We start from the raw sequence: 17,698 nt of genomic DNA on the forward strand, positions 1-17,698 counted from the left end.
CAAAGGCCGCCTGCTACTGAGAACAGGAGCCAGGCCAGGAAGGAGAGGGGCTGGGCGGAGCCGGTGCTGGGCAGTGGGGGGTGAGGGGGGGTGGCGGGTGGGAGGCCGGCTGGGCCTACAGCAGAGAGGCACTTGCCTCACACATGGCTGACCCTGGTTTGGGTCCAGGTACCGCACAGGCCCCAGGAAGGATCCCTGAGCAGAGCCAAGCATACGTCCTGCACACGGCCAGATGTGGCCCAAAAAGAAAAAAGAAAGAGAGAAAGAAAGAAAAAGGCAGAGCTGGGTGGCCGGCGAGGGCAGCGTGGACCTTGTGCAGGGTTTTGGGTCACACTGGGCACTATTTGGCAGCGACCCCGGGGTACGTGCTCGGGGGTTGCTCCCAAGCTGCTGCAGGAGCAAACCCAGGTCAGGGTCATGTGCAAGGCGAGTGGCGATCCCTGGACTATCCCCTGACAACAGTGATCACTGAGGTCATGCCAGCCTGTCCTTACGAACCCCGTACCCTTGGGCAGGCCATAGCTCCCTGGGGTCTCAGAGTCAGGGCGGCCTGTGTGTGAACGCCCCCTTCCTTCCCTCGCCAGTGAGCAGGACGAGTAGGAGAGATCCTGACAGAGGAAGCCCAGGCCGCCCCTCAGCCCCATTACTGAACACTCCGGCCTTCCCACACCAGACGTTGCTGCCCAGTACACCCCCCCCCAACTCCAAAATAAAGGAACGCAAGGTGGACACGAGGCTGAATCTTAAATTATTATTATTTCTTCCTGTCGCTTACACCAGGGTAGGGGGCAGGGGTGGAACAGGAGGAGGGGGGATGGCCCCCCTAAGGCACTGAGTGGAGAAGCCGCAGGGGGAGGGAGAGCACATTTGTCCTCAGTCCCGGAGCTAGGCCCCAGGTCTCCCCAGCCCCGGGCTTCACTATCCCCTGAAATGCTAAGATGAGGCCCAGGGCAACCCGCGCCCCCCCTACCCCAACCAATATATTACATCACTTTTTAAATAGATACGGGGACTGGTCCCACTACCCCCTCCCTGTGACCCCCCACTGTCGGGGGTATCTGGGCAGCTGTGCAAATGGGCATGGGGGTGCAGGGAGGGAGAGCACCGGGCCCCTGAACCTCCTGTGGAGGAGGGGGAGGAGCCCCCAGGCCGGGAGGGTGAATAGTGCAAGGCGGAGCCCAGGCCGCTTGGGTCGGGGGTGGGGGGGTCCAGCACCCAGCGAGGAAGGGGAGGGAGACACCCCCGCCCGCAGCAGAATCGGGTAGTTAAAAATCGGAAACTAGATTTCGACGAGACCGGAGGAGGCTATGTACAGAGCGGGAGCTGGGGCGGGGGCGGGGGGCCGCGGGGTTCGACCCCGGGCGGGGAGCGAAGGCGCGCGGGTGCGGCGCGGCCGCCAGGTGGCGCCAGGTGTCGCCGGCGCGCTCCCCGCCCGCCCCCCGCCCCCCGCGCGCGCCCGGGGGCGGCGTGAGTCAGGGGCGGCCGCGGCGGCGCGGCTCCGGCTCCGGCTCCGGCTCGCACCTGGGCGGGGAGGACGCCGGCCCGCCCTGCCCTCTGGCCCCAGGGAGGGAGCGGCGGGAACAAGACATTCCCTGCCCGGGGACTCGGGGACGGGAGGGGAGGAGAAGCCAGCCGGGCCGCGCGCTCCCCTGGGCGGGGCCCCCGCTGCCCCCGGGGCCGGGCGGGCCAATCAGGCCAGCCCGCCCCCTCTGCCCCGGGACCCCATGACTCAGCGCCCCGGCAGGGCGGAGGGCGGCCGGCGGGGCCCGCCGCGCTCCCACCCGCGTCCCGCGGACGCCCCCCGTTTGCATAATTCACGGGCAGGAAAAGGGAACAGAAACCAGGGGGGAGGGTCTGGAGGGGAGGGGCGGCCTCGCCCCCTTCGCGGCCCCGAACCCCAGGGGGCGTGGGGGCGGGGCCGGGCTTTGGTCCCAAGCCGCTCCCAGCCCCTGGAAACCCGCATAGCCGAAGAACCCCACGAATCAGAAATACATTATTGCTTCTACCCCCAGCAGCAGTGGAGGACCGGGGCGGGCGCCCACCTGACACCCGAGCGCGAATATGGGCATAATATCTTCTGTACTGCTCCGGGGGACGCCACCCGACCCGGGAACCGAGCCTCCCGAGGCCTTCCTAGCCTGGAAACTGCGCCCAGGAGGCCCCGCGGGCACCAGCTCGGGCCCCTGCCCACCCCCGCGTCCCGCGTGTGCCCCCACTGCTTGGCATGCGGGCCCCGAGCCTGTGCTCCTCCGGCCTGGCCTTCGCCCCCTCTAAGAGGACTCCATGGCCCCTTCGGCCTGCGGCGTGGTGGGCGCCCCCTCCTCCTCCTCCTCGTCGGGGGGCCCGGGAGTGGATATCGGGGGCCCGGCGGGCGCCGACTGCTCCCAGAGTCGCGCCAGAGAGAGGCGGAAGGTGTCCAGGTGGCCGTTGGAGAGGTCGAGGCCGGCTGGGGGCAGGGCGGCGGCAGCGGGCGGCGGGTAGTGGGGCGGAGCATCGTCCTTGCGGCGCCTCCGCGTGCGCACTTCCAGGCAGTTCTGGCCTTTGAGGTGGCGCTGCAGGTGGTCCTCCTTGGCGAAAGCCTTGTGGCACAGGTGGCACTCGTAGGGCCGGTCGCCCGTGTGCAGGTGCATGTGGTTCTTGAGGTCGTAGCTGTGCAGGAAGCGGGCCGGGCAGTGCGGGCAGGAGTAGGGGCGCTCCCCGGTATGCTTCCGCATGTGGATCTTCAGCTTGTCGTTCCTGGGACAGGGAGCGGGGGACAAGGGCGCGTTAGGGAAGCCCCCCTCCAGCCGGCCTCGAAGGCAGGCCCCACTCCTGCCTCCCTCCCGCCTTCCCCGGGGCTATTTTTCTAGTGGTTTTGGGGCCACACCCAGAGGTGCTCAGGAGACCAGCGACGGTGCCGGGACGGATGCGGGTTTGCTGCGCGCAAGGCAAGCACCCGAGCCGCTGTGCGGTCGCTCCCACGGATGCCCGCGAGTCCCCGGGACTTAAGCTGTCACGGCGCCCCGCGCCCCCTACTCACCGGGTGAACCTGACGCCACAGACGTCGCAGGCGAAGGGCTTCTCGCCCGTGTGGGTCCTCATGTGGCGGGGCAGTTTGCCGGCCCCGTGGATGATCTTGTGGCACACGGGGCACTCCTGGGGCATCTGCGAGCGGCGCTTGCGCACCAGCTTGTCTTGGCCGTCCAGGCCGGGCGCCAGGGCGTCCTGGTGCAGGGAGCTGAGGTAGGCCATCAGGTCGGGGTCGATGGCATCCTCGTCCGAACCCAGCTCCTCGGGGGACAGCGGGGGCCCGCCGCCCTGTGCCAGCCCGTAGGCGCCAGGGTACACCAGCTCCTCCTCCTCCTCTTCGCCCTCGTAGGGCTCGTAGCTCAGGGGCCCCTCGGAGGGGGAGGCCGTCTCCATGGGGGGGCTGTAGCTGTCCCCCAGCCCGCTGCCCCCGCTGCTGCCCACTCGGCCGGCTCCCTCCTCCTCCTCGTAGGTCAAGGTGTGGGTGGGCACGGCGGGCACCTCGGGCACCAGGTGGTTGGCCCGGGCCCCCTTGGTCTGCAGGAAAGCTTTCCGGGGCTTGCGACTGCGACGCGGAACAGACCTAGGGGGCGGCTGCGGGGGCGGCGGGAGCGGCGCCTGCGGGGGGCTGTCCTCCCCGTTAGGCACCGCCGAGACGGTGGCGGCGGTGGCAAAGGCCTCCAGGTACTGGCGGGCGCGCTCACAGTCGTCCTCATCGGGGCTGGGGGCTTCCAGGCCGCTGCCCTGCAGGATCTCCATGCACGCAGCGATGACGCACGGGATCTCCAGCAGCTGCGCCGCCTGCAGCACGGCCGGCATGTTGGCGCTGCTGGTGGTCAGCGTGGCGGTGTAGGCGAACTCGAGCAGCGCCCCCAGGGCCTCAGGCCCCACGAAGTCCAGCTCGCACACGCCCGCGCCGGCGCCCCCCGCCGCGGGGCCCCCGCCGCCCGGCCCCGCGCCCGCACCGCCGCCGCCCTCGGTGAAGAGCTTCTTGAAGTAGTGGCTGCAGGCGGCCAGCACGGCGCGGTGCGTGCGGTACTCCAGGCCCTGCGTCCGGATGGTGAGGTCGCACAGGTGGCCCAGCTGGCGCTGCTCGTTGAGGCAGCTCAGGAGCTCACTGCTGTGGTCCGGGAATGGGATCCCGATCAGGTCATCCTCGGGGCTCCCCATGTTCCCCTGCAGAGCCAAGGAGAGAGGTGGTGAGGAGAGCATGGCTGCTGCCGCAGGCGGGGATGCCGCAGAACTAGGTCCTCACCCAAGCCCCAAGTGCCCATACGACCTTCCAGAACACTCTGGCGAGCTGAAGAGATAGGACAGCCGGGAAGGTGCTTGACTTACAGCCCCGTTTAATTCCCTGCAGCACATCTGGCCTTAAACACCACCAGAAGAGCCAGGAGTTAAGTCCTGAGCACTGCTGGGTGTGGCCCCCCAGCCAAAGCACAACAAAAACACAGAACCTTGTGGAATGATGAGTTTTTCCCTTTGGTGGTCTGACTCTGGGGCCACACCTCACGGTGCAGTGGGCTCCGCCACAGGGGCTGAGCTCTCTGCCGCCCGCCGGAGTGATCCTTAGCCCTTCCACACATAAGGAGTCCGAGGCACAGATAGGCGAGGTGGCCTTTCTGAGTTAAGTCAGGACGAACGGGGTTCAAACCCAACCGCAGGTCGCTGTTTGGCCTCTGAGGGAAGGCGCCCAGCTTTCTGGCCCTCTCCCCCACTGTCCTGATCCGGGTGCCTCTGGATGAAGCAGGAGGCCAGGCAAGAGGATGCTTGCTCAGCCCCGGGGCTGGGGCGGCTCGGGAGTGGGCCTGAGTCACCAGCGCAGCGGGCGGACGTTCTGCGCAGGACCCTGCTTTCCCCTCCGCCGAGGGCCTGCCTGAGCACCAGGCCCAGGGCCGGCCCCAGTCTTGGCAGAGTGGCCAGGGCTTTGCCCACGGCCTTCCCTACACTGTCCATCACTTCCATGGGCGCTCTAAGACATTAAGCAAACAAGAGGTGGCCTCCCGCACCCTCTTCCTTTTCTTTCTCCTCCCGCCTCTCCCCTGCACTGCAAAAGTTCATCTCCCCTTCTAGATCTCCCCCTTCAAGAGGCCAAAAGGGAAATACGGCTCCCAGCATCCCTCCCCCCACATCCTCCCCTCCCCCATGGGGGCCAAGGAGCAGCCACCCTTCTAAGGGGTGTCGCTGGCGCGGGTGCTTCCGGCCCGCACAGATAAGCATCGGCCCGCCCCCTCCCCCTGCCAATAGGCCAAGTTCCAGTCCCGCACCTCCCCCCACAGCACCTCCCCCTCCCCATGCCCCCTTCTCCAGAGGGCCTCAGGCACAGGCGCCCCGGGCATGGACCTGGAGGCTGGGCTCTGCCAGCGATCCCAAGGCTGGGGGTGGGGGAGGGGGAAGGAGTGAGCTGAGTCTGGAAGCGGGGAGCTGGGCTCAGTCCTAGCTGCAGTGCTATCTCACGGAATGACCTTGGACAAGTCATTTCTCTCTGTGCTTCCATTTCCTCAGGGGTACTGGGGGGGGGGTTGCGGAGAATGGGGGGGAAGAGGTGGGAGTGGAGGTTGGGCAAGGGTGCCGTGGGCCCAAGTCTCAGCCTTTGGCAGCCTGAAGCCACTGGAGACAGACTTGGGGCCCCGGAGAGAGCCAGTCCTGAGCTTGAATTCTTACTCTGGCTGATGAGTGCTGTGACCTCAAAGGAGTTATTTAATCTCTGCACCACTAACGTGGGGATCGGCCACCTGCCTCCCAGCCAGAGCCTGCATATGGCCCACTGCCTGGCACACACAGGGGCCACCAGCAGTCCGGCCTGGGACACATTTCCAACACAGATGGCCCAGAACCAGCCAGAGACACGTCTGCCCCCTCCCTCCCACACCCCCACGGGAGCTGCGTGACCTTGGACAAGTCACTTCCTTTCCCGAGGAGGCCTGTTTCCTCATCTACGATGCTAAAGGCTGACCCAGATGATCCCCAGGGCAGGCCAGTTCTGCTGACACTCTCCCGGCCTCAGCCAGGGCCAGCTGCTCAGCTTGGCTCTGGCCATGGGTAGGGAAGGGATAGGGTTTTTTTTTTTTGGCTGGGGGGAATGGGGGCATCAAGAGCACATAGTCCTTCTGTATGACACAGAACTGCAGTGTCTGCCTGTCACCGTCACTGCAATGCAGGACTCTGGCCTGAAGGCCTTGAGTGAAGCCCATGTAGGTGGCTGTCTACCTAGGAAGCCCACGCACAGGGCAACAGGGAGTCTCTGGCCTCTCCTCGCCAGGGTCCCCGGCCTGTACTTCACGAGTGCACACGCTGGAAGGCTCAGGATCTAGGAGCAAGCAAGGAGCAGTGGGCAACACGGCAGGGCACCCTCCTGGGTCCAGTGGATCCTGTCCCTCCTGTCCCTCTGGGGGGGGTGGGTGGGGCTGTCCTCAAAGTCCATTGGCCCAGAGCTGGGCACCACAGGCACGTGGCTTGCCCAGCCTTCTGGCTCCTTCCCTCTCCACCCCACCCATTCCTGCTGCTAAGCCCGCCTCCTTTCTCCCACCCCAGGGCCAGTCTCCCTGGCAACCTGGCGTGGCGGGGGCGCTGATTGGCTGACCCTGCTGTCAGGTCACAGGCTCTGGCTGATTCTCTGCACAGAGCACTGGGCTCTGCTAGGGTGGGTGTTTAACCCCTGCGGCCCTACTCTGGATGCCCCTGGGGGAGAGGTGCTGAGGAAGAAGGGAGAGGCAGAGGCCCGGTAGGAAGGGAAGGGCCTTCCTGAGCTCGGCCCCTGGCTTCTCGGAAACTCCCTCCGTCCTTATCCAGGGCTCTGGCACCCAGGCCAACGTCGGTGCCACCTGGAGCTATGCGGGTGCCAAGCAGGCCAAGGGGGCACTCCTAGTCCCATTATCTGGGAGGGGTGGGTGGGGTGGGAGCCTCCCCCTTCTTTCTCCCAGGGTGGGGCCCCTGTGCCAGGATGCCCACCCCACCTTGGGCACCCTTCCCACCTCTGCGCCCAGAGGGCCCAGCCCCCCAACGCCCCATGAGAGCGGCCCATCCTCCCCACCCAGCCTGGCATGCCCCCTCTTGCTAAGACCTGTGGGCATGGGTGTGTGGTGGTGGGGGGGGGGCGGCGGTGCCAGGGAAGAACCAGGTGAGGTCTGTTTGCCTGGTAGGGGGAAGAACCGGGGGCCCCGCCCCACTCCCCCCAGGCTCCCCTCACTGCCTGGCCTGCTAGACCGGCCGAGCAGGTGGGCAGCTCTCTGGAAACTGGGCCCTGAGTCAAGCCTGGCCCATCTCTGGCGTGGGGGGGTGGGGGGAGACTGGGGGTGAGAGGTGGGAGGGGGCAAAGGTGGGAGCCCTTATCGCCTACCCCTCAGTGCCCAAGGGCACCTGCCAGGGTGTGTCCATCCCCAAGAAACCCAAAGGTGAAAGCGGGCCTGGGGAGCGGCCGGGAGAGGCGGTGCTGCAGCACTGACCTCAGGCAGTGTCCGGCTCTGGGCTGGAGCCGCGGGAACAGGGCAGCTGAGGAAGGCTGGCCCCCCTTCCCACCCCTGGGGATTAGGGGAGTGAGGCTTAGTGTGGGGGGCAGCAGGCGGAACCAGGATTAGCGACGGAGAAAATAGATATGGGCCTGAGACACAGCACTCCTCGGCACCCCCACCCGCCAGGCTGTAGGGGGGGCGCGCAGGACCTGTCCAGGTGCAGGTGTCTGGGGTGAGCTCGGGCCCTGAGACCCTCCTGCCAGGGGTGATGGAGAGGCGGCCACGCTACCCCTCCCTCTCTTTCTCCTCTCCACCCCGCCAACTCGAGCCTCAGGTTCTCTTCCTGTTTTTTTGGAGCTAAGTTTGCACGAAGCCTGGGCTTTGGCCTGTGGCTGGACCAGGGGGTGGGGAAATGGGGCGGCCAGTCCAAAGTCCTCGGGGACCCAGGAATCCTTGCGCCCCAGCTTCGCCCACCCCCTGGCGCTGCAGCCATCTGGACTGCCCGTTGGGAAGGCGGGATGGAGGGCTGGGGTGCGGCCCCTCGAGAGCTGGAAGGCTTCCAAGGAGAGGCCCTGTGCCTGGGGGTGCCCGGGAGCCGAGGTGGCCGGAGCCTTCCTCTGCAAGTCCCCCAGCGCCCCCAGGTCGGCGCACACCATCCCCACCCCCACGTGCCGCTTCCCCTGAACCTCACCGCCCCCAGCACTCACACTTCCTGGGGGCCAAGGCGGGGAAGGGAGACCGCAAGCCACGAAGGGGGAAGGAGCCGGGGGAGCCGCCGCTTCCAGGCGCCGTGGGGGTTAAGCCTTTCCTCCCTCAAATCCCCAATTCCTGGGGTGGGGACTCCTGAGGTGAGGGGCACCTCTGTGCTCCCCCACCCTGTTTCCTCCAGGGCCCCAGACCCCCTAGCACACCAGGTGCGACAGTAGGGAGAGGAAAGATGGCGGAGGAAGGAATGGGGGCAGCTCCCTGTCTCAGCACCCCCTGTTCGGGGACCCCCTGCCCACTGGCTCCCCTTCACTGGGGGCCTCTTCCGGAGCCCGGCTGCCCCCTCCGCCTGCCTCATCCTTCACCTCATCCTTCGTGGCCCTCCACAGCCTGTCTGCCGCCTCCAGGGACCCATCCCTGCCTGGTGCCTTCCTCCTTTCCCTTTTCGGTTCTCTCCCTCAGCCTCTCCTACTTCCCCTGCCCCAAGATTCCGTCTCTTCTCTCCAGCGGGTGGGTGGGGAGAGGGGCCCCCCTCCACCCTGGGCGTTCAAGCAGGGGCCAGGCCTTTCTCCAAGGCTCTGTCTGGCCATGATGGTGCCATCTGGGGTACTCATGGCCCCCTTCTAGATGAAGCATGAGGTGAATATTGGGGATGAGTGGCGAGGGTGAGAGGGGGTGCAGTAAGCGGATGTGCGGTGGGGTGAGGGGGACAGCTAGGCCTCTCAGCCTGTGAAGTTTCCAGGTGGAGCGGCTGAGCGTCCCCACCCCAGCCCCATGCCCAATGGGGCCGACCGTGGACCAGGCACATGGGATGGGTTCCCCGAAGGGCCTCTCCCCTTAGGGCTGAAGAGGCACACAAGGTGCCAGGGTCTGCCCGGTGCCCACCCCCTCCCCCAGCTTTAGCGTCTGGGGCTGGGTAACCGAGCCGGCTGGTAACCCCACACCCGCCAAGCCACCAGGAGAAACCTGAGCCCCCCAGCCCCAGAGGACACCCCAGCCCGGTCCCCAGAGCCCGGCTCCCTGCCAGTCTGTCCGGCCTCCTGTCCTAGCCCAGAGATCTCTCAGCTCGACTGGGCCCTCTGCTCTCCTGGCCTCCTGGGGCTGCCTCAGAGCCTGGGCTCCTGAGCCCACCAGCCGGGACCCTCTCGGCTTCCTGCCTGACCCTTGGCCGGTTCCAGCTATCCCCCAGGGCCTGACCTCGGGGCAGGGCAGCAGCCTACTCACCTGAGTGCGCAGAGGGGCCTTGCAGAGACTCCTCTTGTCCCCTGGGGGGGTACAGGTTGGGAGGGTGGGGGAGGGCAGGGCCGGGGTAGGCAGGGTGGCTGTTCCCCGCTCCTGCTCCCTCCTTCAAAGGGGCCGCCCACGACCTGGCCCAGCCCCTCCCCCTGTAGCCTTAACCCTCTGGGTTCTGTCCCCCTCCCCCCAGCTTGGAGGGAGGGGTTACCCTGGCTGGCAGCGTGGGAGAGGGCCTGGAGTCTGCCTGTGGCGCCCGCAGCCCCGCGTGCCCACCCCCGCTCTGCCTGGGTCCACGGGGGAAAGGTGAGCGGTAGGCGAGGGACGCCAGGGGCAGTCCAGGAGGACAGAGGTGAGGAGGAGCTCGGGAGAGGCGCTGGAGGTGGGACCTGGAGAAGGAAGAAGGGCGGGGAGGCCAGGAGGCTAGGTGGCCTCAGGGAGGAGGGGCTCCACCCTGGGTGCCCAGTGGGGTGACAGGTGCCCAGGCCCCAGCCCTGAAGGGGGTTAGGTCTGGCAGGGGACCCCCGCCGGGCCTTCCGTCCCCCTGGGAGCTGGCCGAATGTTCCCCACCCTGTACTGGGCTGGGGCCCTCAGGGGCTGGGCAAGGCAGCACCCCGCCCTCCCCGTGCCTCACCCCAAACCCACTCACATACCACAGTTCCCTGCCTGGGCGCCAGACCCTGCCAACCAGGCCAGGGGGCAGCACTGGTGCCAGCCCCCAAAGGCCAGGGGCATCAGGGGGACAGAGTAGGCCTGAGGGGACGCATGATGGGGGGAGCTGTGGGCACCGAAAGAGGAAGGAGGCGGGAGGGGGCATCTGCTGGGAAGCGCTGAGCCCCGCCCCTTGCGCAAGCCTGCCACCCTGGCCGGTTGGGTGGGACCCGCCTGGGCCCGAGGGGCAACTCAGGAGGGCGCCGAGCCCAGAGACGGCCCAGAGACGGGTGGGCCGCAAAGGGCCGCTCAGATAGCTCCTGGGGTCTCTGAGGCCTGCCGCCAGGGCTGCCCTGGTGGTTCCCAGACGGCAGAGCATTCCAGTCCTGATGGGCTGCAAGGGGGCCGCAGCAGTGTCCCCTAAACTCTCCCCTCCCCTTTCCCCCCAACAGCTGCTGGCACTGTGCTGCTGGCCTGCTGCCCCTCACCAGCTCCCGGCCCGGTTGGCACCTACCCACCAGGATGCTGGCAGTCCTGCCCTCCTCTCCCTCCCACCCCCTGCTCCCAGCACCCCATGCCAACTATGGGCCTGGGGGGGAGGGTCACCCTGTGCCTCAGTGCCAGTCGGCCAGGCCTGGGCCCAAGACCCTGTCCCCAAGCGTGGGGACCTACCCGTGGAGGTCAGGGCTGCCGACAGGGTGCTGACTGCAGGCTCCACGTCCAGAGGTGGGGCCAGTGTCGCTCCCTGCCACCAGGCGCCAGCCAGCCTCCCGGCATTGCCCCTGCCTGAGCAGACGCCTGGGCACCAAAGTCCCCGCAATTCCTGAGAGCCCCGGTGCCCGCAGCCTGCAAGGGAGTGGGGTGGGGCCGCTCTCTGCCCTTTGATCCTCATAAAGGGAGGGAACCAGCCTAGAGGGCAGGGGGCAGGGAGGGAGTTCACGGGCCCTTCGTGGCGCCCCTGCCGGGGCAGAGGGGCAGGGTGTGGGCATCTCCTGGGTGGGGCCCGAAGGTGAGAGCGGATAGCATGTCTCAGCAGGGGAGATGGATGCCAACCACGGGCATATGTCATGTGGCAGCAGGGTGACGAGAATGAGGTTGGGGGACGCAAAGGGCACCCCCCATTCTATTCCACACCAAGCCTGGCTTTAACCCTGGCCCAGGAGCAATTCCGAACTACAGCAAGAGACCCAGAAGGACTACAACTCCCAGTGTGCACCAGAGGAGCTGTCTGTACCTCGGGAGCTGTAGTTCCCTGGAGGAGGTCCATGTGCGCCTCTGTCCCAGGGCCTCACTGCCCGGGCGGGGAGAGCGGAGTTGGCGGCCTGACCTGGCATCTCCAAGAGGAGGGGGCTTAGAGGAGAGGACCCCCCAGTCCCCCGCAAAGGGGAAGAAAGGAGGAAGGAAGGCGGAGAGGATGTCTGTTGAAAGGGGCATATGGGTGGGGGTGTTGGGGGGGTGGGTGGAAACAGGAAGGAAACTGAAGCCAGAGACATGAGGTCGAAAGCAAGGGCCTGGGGGAGCCCCTGGGAGGCCGGGCGAGGACCGGGAAGGCCTTGTCCCTGATGTTCAGGGGCCTGGCAAGGCACAGGAGCTGGCAGTGATGCGAAGTCGGAGCTGGCGGGGCTCTGTGGGGATCGGGGCTCCCCTCCTGGCCCCGGGCACAGGTATTTGGCCTGGGGACTGAGGGCAAACGAGGTGCCCGGGAGGCAGGCAGGCAGGGTAAAGGGCTAAGGGGGGGTCAGGGTCAGTCAGCCAGGCAAAGATGGTGGCGGGTCTGGGAAGCCTGCTCTCTGCCCAGGGCAGGGGCCACGGCTGTGGGCGGCTGGCTAAGAGGGGTGAGACACCGGGACCTCCCTTCCAGCCCTCACCCCCAGATACATTCAGGAAGGCCTCTTTGGTCTTTGGGGGAAACTGTCCTGATCTGGCTTTCCCATGTGCCGGGGGCCTGTGAACACTCAAGGTGGCAACCCAGGGGCCAGATGGCAGCTGGATGCCTTTCCCGACTGGGGGTGGAGGTCAGAAGTGGGCAGAGGCAGTGTTTTGAGGCCACTTCCCTTGGGACAGATGCTTCTCGGTCCCAGCCAAGACTCCTGCCGGGCCTGGCTCTCACTGGCTGGGTGGGGTCCCTCTTGCCCCTCACAAGCCCTCAATGGCAGACGACAGTAGCTCGATCCCCTTCCCCCCAGTCCCCCAGGCCCGCCTTGGCGCCTGGCCGGTGTGTTGGCAGGACTGGGGGGGGGGGGGGGGCGCGGCGAGGCAACTTCAAACTGTCCGGGCAAAACGTCAAGTTTACTCACGAGTTTACTCAGCAGAAGGAGGGGGAAGAGGCCAGGGCAGGCACACCCCATGCCAGGGTCCTATCCGTCAGCCTGTCCCCTCCTTCCTCCCCCACCCTCCTCTCCAGCCCTAGGCCCAAACAGGCACAGGCCCAGGGCCTGGTGGCAAAGCAGCCTCAGCCCTTGGCGAGTCCGGGAGTCACAGGCCAGAGCAGGGAGGCCCCGAGCAGGCCCAGAGGCTGCATCAGAAGGCACAGCCCAACCTGGCGCCCACTTACTACCCATCCTGAAGCCCCGACCTGGCACCAGGCCCGGGTCTCTCAGGCCCGAGAAGGGGGCAGTGTTAGGACAGGCCTCCTCCACCGGCGCAGCCCTGGGCCCTGACTGCTGCCCCCAGACGCCTAGTGCCAGGCTGTGTACTGCAGCTGGGATGCCATCTGCACAGCCGTAGGGCAGGGGCTGCAGCACTCAGCCTGGCCTGAGAATGGGGGACAGCACCCCTTCTGACCTACTTCTTCCCTCCTCTCCCACCTGCTTCTCCTCTCTGCCTCTCCCCAGGCCTTCATGTCCCCACCCCAGAGGCACCCCGCCCCCCATGGCCGCCCCCTCCCCCACCCTTCCCCAGGGTGCCAAGTGCAAGCACACAAAGGGCCCGATGGTGCATTGTTAGCCCAGCCCCCGCTGCCCGCCGCACCCTCCCCGGGAGGGCACCAGGCCAAGGAGGAGCTGGGGGCCCTGGGTGCCAGGGGGCAGCATAGGGAAGGAAAGAGGTGGGCAGCACCTGTCTTGATGCTGGGGTCCAGGCAGGGCCCTACCAGGGCAGGTCTCTCTCCTGACACCTGAGGGGAGTGGGCAACAGCCTCTTCCCTAGAGCCCTTGGTGGTGGCATTAACCCCTTCCTGACCCCTGGGCTAACGCTGAGAGGGGGGGTGTGGTACCCAGGGGAGAGGACAGTGTCTGGGGGTGCCTGCAGGCTGCGTGGTGCCCACAGCAACCATGTAACAGAGGCACGCTGGGGGAGCTGGGGTCCCGGGGGCCAGGGACAGGAGGCACTGACAGAGGTTTCTTCTTGTTTCATCAGCTGCTCCGGGGGGAGCCCCCTGTCCTTGTCCCCAGTCACCACAAAGGAGGAACATGAGCCACTCTCCAATCTCAGGCACAAATATGCCCCTTCTACCCTCCCTGGCCGGAGCCCACTCCATGGCAGCTCTCCCAGTGGTGCCAGGCGGGTCTAGGGGTGACCAAACCAGTTGGTGTGGGGTGGGGGCAGCAGGAGTCAAACCCCATAATTCTCCACGGACTTCCCCACCCCACCGCTGGGAACAGAGAGTTCCCATTCTGCCTTAACCCTTCCCCGTCCAATCTGGCTCCCCCGACCCTCATCAACCTTGTCTCTCTCGTCCAGGAAGAAGTTGGGGAAGCAGGGAAGAGCTGCAGAGGGCGCATTCCCACTCTCAGCTGCAACCGGGGGCCTCCCTGGCATTCGGGTGGGGGTCAACTCGAGATCGCCCTCCACCTGGCCCGGAAGCCAGGACAGCCTGCTGGGCTCCCCCCTCTCCCCGGCACCCACTTCCGGTGTCCCAAACTAGGTCAGCAGCGCTGGCTTCCTGTGGGTCAGCTAGCACCGGCGCCTCTGCCCCTCCCCTACTCCGGACCGGGCTCCCCGCCCCCCCACCCACCCAGGGCGCCCCGAGGTCTCACCACGTCTCCGCCGCCCTTTGATACGTGGGGGTTGTGCGGGGCGGGGGGCAGGGGACTCGCCCTCTCTCCAAACACCAGCAGGGCCGGGGCGCCTGGGCAGGCACGTGTCCGGGCACAACCCGCTGCCCACGCGGCCCCCCCACTCCAGAGCTCTCCCCCCCCCCCCCCGCGCCCCGGGACACGTCGCTCTCTGACTCGGGGTGGGGTGGGAGGAGAGAACGAAGCTGGAAAGTGCGAGCGGCGCCCCCACCCCTTTCAATGGCAGCTCTCTGCCCTCGGTGCCCTGGCACCATAGGGGCGACCCCCACTCTGGGTAGGGCAGGTGCGCCGGTGCAGAGAGTGGGGGTAACTGACGGGTCTGGGGAGGTTCTTCCCAGTTGCCCACCTTGGCTCCCGGGTTCCTTGGGCAGGGGCTGACTTGGGGTAGGGGAGCCGGACGGGAGGCCGGTGGAAGGGAGGGAGGGCTGTGGGCAGAGGGTTCCGGAGGCGATCGGGGAGCCCCAGTGCCCGAGCGACAGAGCGCGGCGCAGCGAGCGCCAGAAACCGAATCGTCCAGCCGGTAACTTTCCCCCGAGCCGCGGCTCCTCCTGGGCTCCCCTCACCCCCCATGCAACTGGCCGGGGGCCAGCCCACCACGCCAGGGGGCGCGGGCGGGGAGGGGGGCGCGTTGTCCTAGTTAGAGGCCGTCAGCGTTTCCAGTGTCTCCACCGGGGGCTCGGGGGCTTCCCAAAAGTCACGCAGGGGCTGGGCCGGGGGCGCACGGCGCCGCCTCGCCCTCTCCATCCCGGAGCCGCCTGTCTGTCTGATCGCCGAAGTGCAGAGAAAGTTTCTGGGGATCCTGCGGCGCGGCTGGGGTGGGGGGTGGGGGGCGGCCTCAATCCGCCCTGGGTCTCTGCGCCCAGTTCCAATCCATTTCCAGGCACAGGGAGCTGGGCAAGCGCAGGGAAGGTGTGGAGGGGTGTTATCCGGCCTGCAGGCATGGGGGGGGTCCCACTCACAGGACGGACGAAGGACACTGCAGTAATCTCGAGACTCGGGGACCCCGGGCAGGGAGGGGAAAGTAGGGTCCACTCACCTCTCCGCCGCTGGGTCCGCGGGTTGGAACTGCTGAGCACAGGGTGTGGGGAGAAGCGCGTCTCCCGCCAGGCCCGGGGGCTCGGGGCCCTGCTCCGGTCCTGGTCAGAAGGCCGCGGTCAGTCGCTCGCCGCTCTCTGCTGGGGGGTTCCTCCTCCGCAGCCCTCAGCCTCCTCCTGACGCCCGCCCCCCCCGCGACCGCCGGGAACCGCACATTCACCTGGCTCCCACCCGCCCCCCCCTCAGGGCCCGCCTCACCTGTCCTGCTGTCTCACCTGTCCTCCTGCTTGCTTTCCCCCCATCCCTCCCCTCCCTCCCCCCCGCCCCCTGCCACCCCCTAAACTCCCCCCCCCAATCCTTAGCAACACCCTCTGTCACTTCCTGGTTTTTCACCCGCCCCCCCAGGCCCCCCTCCCTCCGCCCAATAAGGACATAAACTTCAACCCTTTGGTCCAGCCAGTCCCTGCAGAGCGCGGACCGGTCCCTCCCTCCTTATTTCGCCCTCTTCCTCCGAGCTCTTACTTTTACTCTTCGGTTCTTTCCCACCCTCCTCTTTTCCTCCTTCTGGCCTCCTCTCTCTCCTTCTCCCTTCACCTGCCGCCGCTCCTCTCCCCCTCCCTCTCGCTTTCTCTCGCCTCTCGCCCCTATCTCCCTCGGTCCACCTTAACCGGAGCTCCGCCCCCACACCGCCCTCCCTCCGCCGAGGCCCGCCCCGCCCCCTGCACGCCACCGCCCAGTCCACCCATTGGCCCGAGCACCCGCCCATTCCAAGATGGGTCCCGCCTAGCGTGCGGCCAGGGAAGGGGCGGAGCCGGGGGCTGGCCTGAAACTCGGGGGAGGAGTGGGGGGTGGGGGGCAGCGTCCGCCGCGGCCAGGGAACAGCGCTCCCAGCCCGGCTCCCTCTCCTAAACCGGCTTCTGTAGGCTCAGCCCCTTGGGAGGGTAGGCTTTGCGCTTCAAGAGAGGCGAGAAGGGAGTGAGACGGGAGTCAGGGTCTGAGGTGGGGTTGGGGGTCCCGCGAGGGCAATAATCAGGTCAGAGCCCAGGGAGGGAGCGCAGTGGGGGACGCGCCAGTACCTACGCCCCCCACACCTCCGGAGGGAACGGGGGAGTTGAGGCTGCGGGCACCCTGCGTCCTTCCCCACGCGTGGCGGCGCCCTGCGGAGAGGGCACAGCGCCCAGGGCCAGCAGCCTGTGCGCTCCAGCCGGTGCCCGCTGCGGCCTTGGCATTGTCGGAGGGGAGGGGCCAGGCCGCGAAGGGGGAGGGGAGGCGCGCTCGTGGCCCTGCTCCCCGCCTCCCTCGCGCCTGCTGCTAAGTGGAGAAACTGAGTTTTTCTGGAGGCTCGTCTTCACTCGGATCCGCTCAGACACTCAGGTGGTGAGGGGGACAGGGAGTTTTAGGATTTGGAGGAGGGGCTGCGCGTCCTGGGGAAGGCAGCCTGGGACCGCGCTCCAGATGGGCCTCTGCCGCACTACGTACCCCAAAAAGCCCCTCCCACGACTATGCAACGGAATCGGGTCCCGCGGGCCGGAGCGGGCCGGCTCCGCCGTCCCCTCCCCAGCCCCCTCGGCAGGGGGCCCGTCCTCTCTCTCCAGCAGGTGGCTCCGCGGGACACCAGCTCAACCTGTTGGACCACAATGGGCGGCGCCAGGGGGGCCCCGGCCCTCACCCCGGCTGACCCGGGATCCCCGCGCAGGGGAGGGGCGGAGCCTTGGGCCGCCCTCCCCCCCCTCTCCGGCCGTGACTCAGCCTCGGGGCCGCTGCCCTGCGCCCCAGCCAGGGGCGGAAAGTGTGAGGCGCCCCGAGGGCCCAGGCCAAACCAAACAGCCCCCCACCCCAGACATTATCTCACTGGGGAATCAGGGGGGCTCTGGGAAGTGGGGGGCCGTGGCACACACTGGCGCTGCTACGTGGGGGACTCCACTCCGGGATTTTCGGCCGCCCTGGCCCCCTGGGGTCCCGAGGCCAGCCCCCTGCTCCGGGTTTCCTGTCGCCCCGCGGGACCAGTGCAGAACCGGGGTTCCAGGCCGGGATTTTCCCCTCAGCACTGCCGCTCGGCTGGCCCGGGCGGTGCAGGGGCCGAGCTGCGCCCCGACGGCTGGGTAGCTGCGCCAGTGGAATGGAGAGGGGCCTGCTGCGAGGGGCAGGAAAGTGGCTGGCGCCGGGGAAGAGGCTGCTTTTCCCGAGGCTAAAGATGGGAGGGCGCCAGGCACGCGCCTTAGGCGCAGAAAAGCGCAGGGGCCCCGGGCTGGCGCGCCCGCCTGCGGGGTCCGCGGCCGGGAGGAGGCCGCCGGCAGTGCGGCAGCCGCGACAGCGCGGAGGGAGCCCTCCGAGAGGACTGCTTCCCATTTCCCTCGGACCACACGGCTCCCGTTCTGGCTCACGAGGCGGAGGGGGAACCCCGACTTGAAATTCCCGCCTCCCCCTCGGTCCCCCACAACTCCCGGCCCTCGCCGCGCCAGAGCCCCGGAGGCCGCGGTGGCCCAGAAACGCGGACTGGGGGCCGTCCCTCCCCCCGCCCCGAAATCCCCGACGGGGCCCCTGCGGCCAGTGGCCACGAGCGCCAGGGGTGGGGGGACGAACGGGAGACTGCTAGGCAGC

At 67.7% G+C, this 17,698-nt stretch overlaps 1 protein-coding gene across 2 annotated transcripts; it reads right to left on the reverse strand.

The window, feature by feature from the left end:
* Nucleotides 1-737: 737 nt before the first annotated feature.
* ZBTB7B (zinc finger and BTB domain containing 7B) lies at nt 738-15,741 on the reverse strand. Of its 2 annotated transcripts, none has more exons than XM_055139457.1 (4): nt 15,620-15,741; nt 15,099-15,198; nt 3,020-4,182; nt 738-2,736 (listed from the first exon to the last, which is right to left on the reverse strand). In XM_055139457.1, the coding sequence occupies exons 3-4, from the start codon at nt 4,174-4,176 to the stop codon at nt 2,271-2,273; spliced, it is 1,623 nt and encodes a 540-aa protein (XP_054995432.1). In that variant the 5' UTR covers nt 4,177-4,182; nt 15,099-15,198; nt 15,620-15,741; the 3' UTR covers nt 738-2,270. The 2 variants fall into 2 exon arrangements, with proteins under 2 accessions (XP_054995432.1, XP_054995431.1); XM_055139456.1 differs by lacking the exon at nt 15,620-15,741 and adding an exon at nt 15,356-15,386.
* Nucleotides 15,742-17,698: the final 1,957 nt, after the last annotated feature.

The sequence above is a fragment of the Sorex araneus genome, chromosome 5 (assembly GCF_027595985.1).
Source record: "Sorex araneus isolate mSorAra2 chromosome 5, mSorAra2.pri, whole genome shotgun sequence".
NCBI lineage: Eukaryota > Metazoa > Chordata > Mammalia > Eulipotyphla > Soricidae > Sorex > Sorex araneus.